The sequence below is a fragment of the Brassica oleracea genome, chromosome C5, assembly GCF_000695525.1.
Source record: "Brassica oleracea var. oleracea cultivar TO1000 chromosome C5, BOL, whole genome shotgun sequence".
In the NCBI taxonomy this organism is placed as follows: Eukaryota; Viridiplantae; Streptophyta; class Magnoliopsida; order Brassicales; family Brassicaceae; genus Brassica; species Brassica oleracea.
Window position 1 is genome coordinate 34,179,725 of NC_027752.1, and position 9,246 is coordinate 34,188,970.

At 33.3% G+C, this 9,246-nt stretch overlaps 1 protein-coding gene across 1 annotated transcript; it reads right to left on the bottom strand.

Annotated features, from left to right (window-relative positions):
- Positions 1 to 332: 332 nt before the first annotated feature.
- On the bottom strand, positions 333 to 1,120 carry LOC106345073 (transmembrane emp24 domain-containing protein p24delta8-like). Its single transcript, XM_013784337.1, has 4 exons — positions 940 to 1,120; positions 751 to 867; positions 473 to 661; positions 333 to 389 (listed from the first exon to the last, which is right to left on the bottom strand). The coding sequence occupies exons 1-4, from the start codon at positions 961 to 963 to the stop codon at positions 333 to 335; spliced, it is 387 nt and encodes a 128-aa protein (XP_013639791.1). The 5' UTR covers positions 964 to 1,120.
- Between the last annotated feature and the right edge of the window lie 8,126 nt (positions 1,121 to 9,246).

The following is a 9,246-nucleotide window of genomic DNA, read 5'->3' on the forward strand; positions in this document are numbered from 1 at the left end:
GGAAAGATAAGGAACTATTTTCAGGACAAGGCTGGTATAGTACCCTATAAGGTTTTGATGGTTTATTAGGGGCAAGGAATGTAAGGGCATGTCTTTCACCTCTTCATTCGGAGGTGGAGGCCTTGATTTGGGCAATGGAATGTATGAAGAATTTAAGACAGTTTCATGTAACATTTGCCACGGATTGTTCTCAATTGGTGAAGATGGTTTCAGAATCAGAAGAATGGCCAGCATTTGAAAGTTATCTGAAAGATATCAAGTTTTTACAAGGCAGCTTCCTCAACTCAGACATCGTTCATGTACCTTAAACGGAGAACCAACGGGCGGATAGCTTAGCACGTAGTGCTAGAAAACAACCGTCTTTCGTCGTTCACATGGATGTGGAGAACCTGTTTTGGTTTACAGAGTCAATATGAGTCTGTGAATGTCTTGTTATTAAAAAAAAAAAAAAAAAAAAAAAAAACTTCTTCACCACTTTCGACCAGTCTTGGGAGTGAACACCAGACCTCCAATCTAGATCAATGGTCAATGTTGTTTCCGGCTTATGATCGACGGCGGTGATGCACGCTAAGTAACTACCGGTCTCAGATGCAGTAAACGAGAACTGGCCAGACTCCGTATTATCGGCTTCGTGCAGCATCGTCCCTTGTGGCGACATCACCTACAAATAGATCACAAGCAAGATGAAAAATATTGAGATTGACAAGTTTGAAACCAAACTAGATGTGATAATTTTCGGGTGTGTACTACCTGGACGATGATTTTGTGAGAATCAGGGAGAGGATGGTGTTCATCGTTAGGGTTTACGATGAAGTATTTGCCAACGGTCATGGATTTTGCGTGAATATCCTCCGAGATGCATTTCATCTGCCCAGAATGAACTTCATACCTCATTGATAGTGTTTTAGGTGATAAAAACGTAAGGATCAAAAGACAAACCGAGCTCCAACAAAGAAGATCCATGGCGGCACCAGAGCAAAAGAGAGAGATAGAGATAAATAATAATTAGAAAAAAATCTTAGCAGTATTCAAAGGTTTTTGGCTGTTTTGGTAAAATTTAGCAGGATCAAAAGAGAGTCAAACATTTACGTGTAAACGTTTAATTTGTTTAAACTTGTGAAAAGATTCTTATACATTATCACTTGATTTCTTTCCTATTTTTGCCGCCGGTAGATATATTATGGGCTTTATGCATTAGTGAAGCTAATATATACTCCTTCCGTTTCTTATTGTAATTTCTTATTGTAAGTAGTTTAAGAAAAGTTATTTTGTTTCAAAATGTAAGTAGTTTCCAAATATTTTGATAAATTTTATATTTATTGGATATAATGTAACCAATCAAATAATATCAATTTTTTTATAATTGGTTGAACTAATTAATTAAATATTATTTTTTTTAAAGTACCAACTTTCTTAATATTAGTGTTTTTAGTCTAAACTAATTACATTGTGAAACAGAGGGAGTAACAATTTTCCAATGAAAGCCTTTCTAAAGTTACTCTAAGGCCTATTTAAGTTTATTATTTGATGATATTTTATAAATTTGTTTCGTGTTCAAATTGTATTTTTTTGGTTTTAGGTTTTCTTCCGATTCAGTTGTGGATTTCGGTTTTCGATTTATGAAGAGTAATAGTTCAGTTATAAATTTAGGTTTAGTTTGAGTTTTTTATATTTTGATTTGGTTCATCTAATTTTGCAGCTATAATTCATTAATAGTAAGCTTGGGCAGATTATTTTTTAGTTATAGTAATAAGTTTATATTTATATTAAAGAGTATACGATGTTTGTTATGTATTAAGTACATAACAGTAAACTTAATTTGTTTTTGTGATATTATTATTAGGAAGTGTATTTTCTTAGATTACATATAAAATGTGTAAGTATTACATTTTTATATTTTGTTAAATGTGGGTTTAATCTAGAGGATAAAATTTTAATATTTGAAACCACAAAATAAGTTCACACTTCAAATTCAAAAACATAAAATGTGTTTTCGTAAAATTCACAAAGCCATCAAAATTATACAATCTCCAGCATATTACTATTGAATATTTAATATTTCAATTTTTTTTTTAAATTTTTGTACGTGAAGCTAAGTTATATATCATTATTTTGCTTCCTGTTATAGCAAAGTAATGTTAACACCATTTTATAGATTATAGCAACGTAAATAAAATAAACATTAAGTATCCAAATGATTCAACATAAAACTAAAATATTTAAAACCCTAGAAATTTATATATAAAAAACCCAACCAATCAAAAACTTCTCAGACTTCATAATATAGTTTCTCATAACCTATATTCATTTTTAATCTTTTTAAGCTTCTTCTGCATATTTCCGTAGCAGAATTAATCTCACTCCAGCAAATTGAGTCTAAAACCACTGAAACTATACGGTTTTAATCTTAGAAACATTAAAATGAGAAGAAAAAGCAAAGTGTGTTCTTGTGTTTGATAATTTTAAGAACGTGTTTCATAACCTATTACCAAATAGTTTTTTAGAATTATGAAAACAAATTAAATATTTGCATATGCTTAAGAATATTCGGATATATGTGAATTGTGGTAAGATCTTATATTATGGTTTGTTCAACAAACTTGGTAAATTCATTATCAATATTATATATGCGAAAGGACTTGCAGATATCTCATAACAAATTCTCTACATAAAATCCGTGTGTCTACTATAATATAATATAGCTAAGATTATTTAATGATTTCAAATATATATATAAAGATATTATCAAAATTACCAAATACCGAATATTCATTCCTAACGTGATATATAGCGTAAATTCAAAATATTGTAATATATTCTCTTTGATATTTTTACTAATATCAAATATTTGGTATCAATGGAAGCTGATAGTTTAAAATTTTAAAAAAATTGAGAATATATAAATTTTTCTCAATTTACTATATCGTTTATTTTTTAAAAATTTATTAAAATATTTGTTCAATATTTTTCGAGAACTATTTTACTGATTTATAGTTAATTATACATAAAAATGATTTAAAAAGATTTGTTTGATATCCTTGAGAATATGTATTTTCGAAATTTAAGTGAAAATTGCAAAATTCTATTTAACATGATTTCTCAAATGTCAGTTTGGCAATTTTTAAATAATCGATTGGTAGTTTCCAGTTTGTAAGCTAAACCATAAATAGATGGGAATGTTATAGCTAACGATGTTAATGTGTATATCAAATTTCATAAAATAATAGGTAGTGAATTAGATGTTCAATCCTAGCTAGCCAATGATGTGAATGTTGCCAATTATTAACTTAAAGTGATATAGGCAAGATAAAAAAACACCATAAAAGGTGGTTGTGGTTTATAGGTAACTTAAACCATATGTTTATGCTATATGAAACTAAAATGTATGTCGGATTGTTTAATTTTATGTGTAAGAAAGTAAACCAATTATCTTTTAAGAAACGTCAAAATTTGGTTGTGGTTTATAGGTGGCTCAAACCATATGTTTGTGCTAAAGAAAACCAAAAGTTAAATCCTTTAACAAAAAAGAAAAGAGAACCAAAAATATTGGTCGAATGGTTTAATTGTATGTGTGAGATAGTAATATATATATATATATATATATATATATATATATATATTAAAAAGGAAGCATTACAACATTTTAACGATGACACATGTCATCAATATAATGTTTTTTAAAGTCTCTAAAGAAATATGTTGGTCCACTAAACATATACTACTATATATTTCTCATTAACTAACCATGAAATTAATTAACGATCTATAATTATTATTTTTCCTTATTTCTTTAAATTAAAGCTACGGAATTACCAAAATGAATAAAATATATATTCGACAACTAATGATTTTGATTAAAAGAGATTTGACAATAATTTACATATCTTCCATTATTTTTAATGTTATATTATTAAAATAAATTAAACAATCTTATTAACCATATAATAATAATTTAGATTTTTTGTATATGTTATATTTTGAATTTTTAAAACCGACTATAAATAACACAAATTGTTAAGAGTTTCACATTGAAAATTTTATGATATATAGTTTAAATTTTTTTATAATAAAATACAATTGATCATAAAATCATATGGCTGATAAAAAAAACATAAAACTAAATGAGTAAAAATCACATTTAATAGATAACAAATTAATATATATAAGGCTTATGAACGATACAATATAATTATGGTTGACTGGTCAAATTTCGTATTCAACAATTATTAGAATATGAATTTTATTCCGGCACATGTGTGCAGATATTCACCTAGTAAAAGGTAATAATAATATAATACGAAACAATCATTATTTGAGTAAAAATATCAGAATCCATAAGTTTGCTATTGCATGAGTTTAGTGCTAAATATTACGTGAATTACAAGTGTGATTTTGGTGGAAAAGAATTGACACCATACAAAAGAGAAAAATATATGTAAACGCGGATTCTGCAGACTTCCCAGTGATTAGTCTTTGGGCATAAAAAGCTTTTGGGATCACATTATAGTTATAAAAAAAAGCTATTAAAACTATATAAAATCACTATGTTTTGTGAAATCTCATCCCTTTGTCTAGAGTCTAGACTCGTCATTTTTAGTATCATGCGTATAAATTTAGATTTTTCTCAGCAAAATTTATATACTTAAAAATGTTTTTATAAATGTCAGCATCACATGGTAGTAAATGCAAACCGTAAACATTTTAAAAATGTTTTTTAAATTGAAGTTGAGATACTGATGCAAGCTTTTCTCTTCTGAATCGGATAGATTCACACTACAAGAAAACACAAGCTTAACGACGAAACTTAACGAGGAAAAACAATCTTCGTAAATTTACGTCGATTTTACGAGGAATTTACGTGGAAAAATAATGTCATCGTTATTTCCTCGTAAAGTAACGACAAAAGCGTTTCGTCGTAAAATCGATGTAACTTGACGTGTATTTTACGAAGAAATACTATTTCCTCGTAAATACGACGTAAACTTCGCGTGTTATTTACGAGGAAATAATTTACGTGTATTTAGCGAGGAAATTTTGAATTCACCAACTTTGTAGGTGTTACACGTTTTTTTTGCCACCTAATTAATTTTCACCGTAAATTCATAGGAAAATTACAACTACCAGATTCGAAATTTCCTATAAATATGGATGTTTGAACATCATTTTAAACACACCAACAAGTTGCGGAAAAAACATGAGAGAAAAAAAAATGGCTGACTCCGGGATTATTTACGAGTTACGGAAGTGGATGTATATGCATAGAGATGCTAACGGGAGAGTGACGAAAGAATACCTTGCGGGGCTGGAGACATTTATGCATCAAGCATATTCAACACCGCTTGCCCAAGAAAGTGGTAAGATGTTCTGCCTTGTCGGAAATGCAACAATTCGAAACTGGCAAACCGTGAAAATGTTTGGAAGCATTTAATAAATAGAGGTTTCACGCCAAATTACTATATCTGGTTTCAACATGGAGAAGGTTTTAATTATGATCAGAATGAAGCTAGTAGTAATAGTAATTTTCAGGAAAAAAAACTGGTTGATCATCATTTGCATAATGAACATAGTTACCATCAGGAGGAGATGGTAGATTATGATAGGGTTCATGATATGGTAGCTGATGCATTCGTAGCTCATGATGAAGATGAAGAACCTAATATAGATGCAAAAAAGTTTTACGAAATGTTAAACGCGGCGAATCAACCACTTTACAGTGGTTGTAGAGAAGGTCTCTCTAAATTGTCGTTAGCTGCTAGAATGATGAATATTAAAACTGATCACAATCTACCTGAAAGTTGCATGAACGAATGGGCGGACTTGTTTAAAGAGTATTTGCCGGAAGACAATGTGTCTGCTGATTCTTATTATGAGATTCAGAAACTGGTTTATAGTCTTGTGTTGCATTCGGAGATGATAGAGCTTTGCATCGACAACTGCATGATCTATTGGGGAGATGATGAGAAGCTAGAAGAATGTCGATTCTGCAAGAAGCCACGATTCAAGCCGCAAGGACGGGGACGTAATAGGGTACCGTACCAAAGGATGTGGTACCTACCAATTACAGACAGATTGAAAAGATTGTATCAATCAGAGCAGACTGCTGGAAAGATGAGATGACATGCCGAGCATACTCAGACGGATGGTGAGATGACTCATCCATCACATGCAAGAGCCTGGAAACATTTCAACAAAGTACAACCGGATTTCGCTAGCAATAGCCGGAATGTGTATCTCGGACTATGCACAGATGGATTTAGTCCGTTCGGAATGTCAAGGAGACAATATTCATTGTGGCCAGTCTTTCTTACACCATACAACCTGCCACCGGAGATGTGAATGCAACGGGAGTTTCTATTCTTGACCATTAAGTGGTTGCGGAATCAGGTATTAACTCAAACTCTTTTCTCATACATGATCTGTATTTCAACATTCTCTTTATTTTTGCAGGTTGATTATGACGACCATGTAGATTATCCTAAGTGGTTACACAAAGTAATTCAATCTCCACTTGTAAAGGTCACCACATCACATATGTATTTCACACGAGTATGGTAGACAGCGGGCGACCAATAACTATGGAATATGTGGGAAAGGAGAAACATATTTCTACGGGATCTTGACGGAGATTATTGAAGTCGAATTTCCAGGGATACTGAATCTGAAATGCGACATCTTCAAATGTGAATGGTTCAACCCCGTCGTCAACAGAGGTGTTCGGTCTAACAAATTCGGTGTAGTTGATGTCAACGGTGGACGAAGGTACAACAAATTCGAGCCTTTCATCTTAGCTTCACAAGCAGACCAAGTTAGCTTCCTTCCATACCCTCGGAAGAGAGATTCATGTATAAATTGGTTAGCAGTGATCAAAGTTATACCTCGAGGATGAATCATCAGTGGAGAAGAACCACCATTGCAAGAAGAACAGATAAAAGAAGTCGAGGAACCTGAACAAGAAATTGATGACATCCTTCTCATTGATCCGCATAATCACGAGTACGAAGATCTTACCGATGATGCCAAAGACGAAGCTGTTGAAGACGAGTTTAATGAAAATGATGATGTTTCTAGTGATGACGAGAATGTCGATGTATCCGATTGATGTAAACGAGAATGTCGATATATCCGATTGATGTATTTGATTTTGTGTAGGGTGTTTTATGAATAAGATGTGGGAGTTTGTTTTATGAATAAGGTAATGTGGGAGTTTTTTTTATGAATAAGCAAATGTGGGAATTGTGGTTTGGAATGGAAATAAAGATGGGGTTTGGAATATATGAAGTAGAAAATAAGGAATATGGGGTTTGGAGTTTCAGATTTTAGGGATTTAAACATAACACTCGTTAATTCCTCGTAAAGCGACGTCGAACTTACGACGCATGCCTCATTAATTCCACGTAAGACAGAATCGTCGTAAAGGACTCGTAAGAAGACGAGGAAATAACGATGAAATAAAAAAATAAAGAAAGCGACCGCCGTTAAATCCACGTAGGACAAAATCGTCGTAAGTACCACGTAGGACGAAATCGTCGTAAATACCACGTAGGACAAAATCGTCGTAAATACCACGTAGGACTAAATCATCGTAAATATCACGTAGGACGAAATCGTCGTAAATACCACGTAGGACAAAATCGTCGTAAATACCACGTAGGACTAAATCATCGTAAATATCACGTAGGACGAAATCGTCGTAAATACCACGTAGGACGAAATCGTCGTAAATACCTCGTAGTGTAAAACCTAAAAAAAAAGGAAAAGGAGAAAGATACTAGATTCACATGTGGCAAGACTTCCAGAAATTATAATACGTAAGTCTTGCCCACATGAATTCTAATATCTTCTTCTCTTCCTTTTTTTCAAATATTTATAATTTGAATAGGATTTTGCTAAGGAGTGTGATTTGAGGTAGAGTGTGGTTTGGGAGTTTGTGTGTGGTTTGAGAAGGAGAGTTGTGGGTATATTTATAGGAAAGCGCGGCTCGTCAATTCCACGTAAGCAGAATCGTTGTTAATACCTCGTATATAAAAACGCGGGCCTTTGTAATTCCTCGCTATTTCCTCGTACAATAAAACGCGGGCCATTGTAATTGCTGGCTATTTCGTCTTAACCTAACGAAGAATTTGCGACGATATGTAATCTTATATATATACCCCCGAGCGCTCACTCTTCCTTTCCTCTCTATTTCCTCTCCACTTCCTCTCCATTTCGTAGCAATGGTAAGCCTATCTAATTCCTCTCTAATTTGGTTAGTTTAGGATAGATTAGGTGGTTAGTATAGGGAATTTTGATAGGTTTACGGATTTTATGTTATTTAGTGTTGATTAGGTGGATAATGTAGGGAAATATACTGTTGATCTTAATTTTAAAAATTAATTTTTTTCCCAGGTTCGAAAAGGCAGACTTACTGCCCATTACAGAGAGATGTTTGGTGAGCCGGGTAGTCGTTTAGACCCGTCTTCTTCAGCTCTCGGTTCTTCGGGACAGGAGACTGTCCCCGAGACTCAGTACGCTCAGAGAGTCTCTGGGTCTTTGACGGATGTCTTGCATCAGACGTAACCGACACGATCAAAGGTTACTTCTCCATGCCACATCCGAACTGGCGTAAGACGCCTCACTACGTCAGAATGACGTGGTTCAAAATTTACGCTATAAGTTTCTATTAATTAATTATATATACTTTAATTTTTTCATGATTTATATATATACTTTCTAAAAAACCAATTGTTAATTTATTTTTTCCAACAGCAAAAATATAATTGGGCCTTGGGGATCACTGAGAGGGTGAGGAAGAAGTTTAACGCGAAAGCGAAAGTTCGCTTGTTGGACACGGTCTCCAACTGGAAGAGTGACTGGATCATGAAGGGGTATGAGCGTGGTAAACCAGCTGAGCTCACCACGGATGTGTGGGATGGCCTCATCCATTATTGGCGTCTTCCTGATTCCATTAGAATCGCCCAGTCTTGCTCTAACTCCCGTAACACGGTCGATGAGCACGGGAACGGGCCGATGCTTCCCACTACGGGCCAAAAATCCCACGCCGGTGTCCGTTTGGAAATGGTAATTAAATATTTTATTAAATAAAATTTTTAATATATATTTATATATTTATATATTTTGACTTTCTCAAATGTTTTTTAGGCCAAAGAGACGGGACGTTTTCCGTCTCTTGTGGAACTTTACGAGAAGACCCACAAGAACAAGGCGGGCGTATTTGTAGATGGCAAGTCCGAGCAAATCTACAACGAC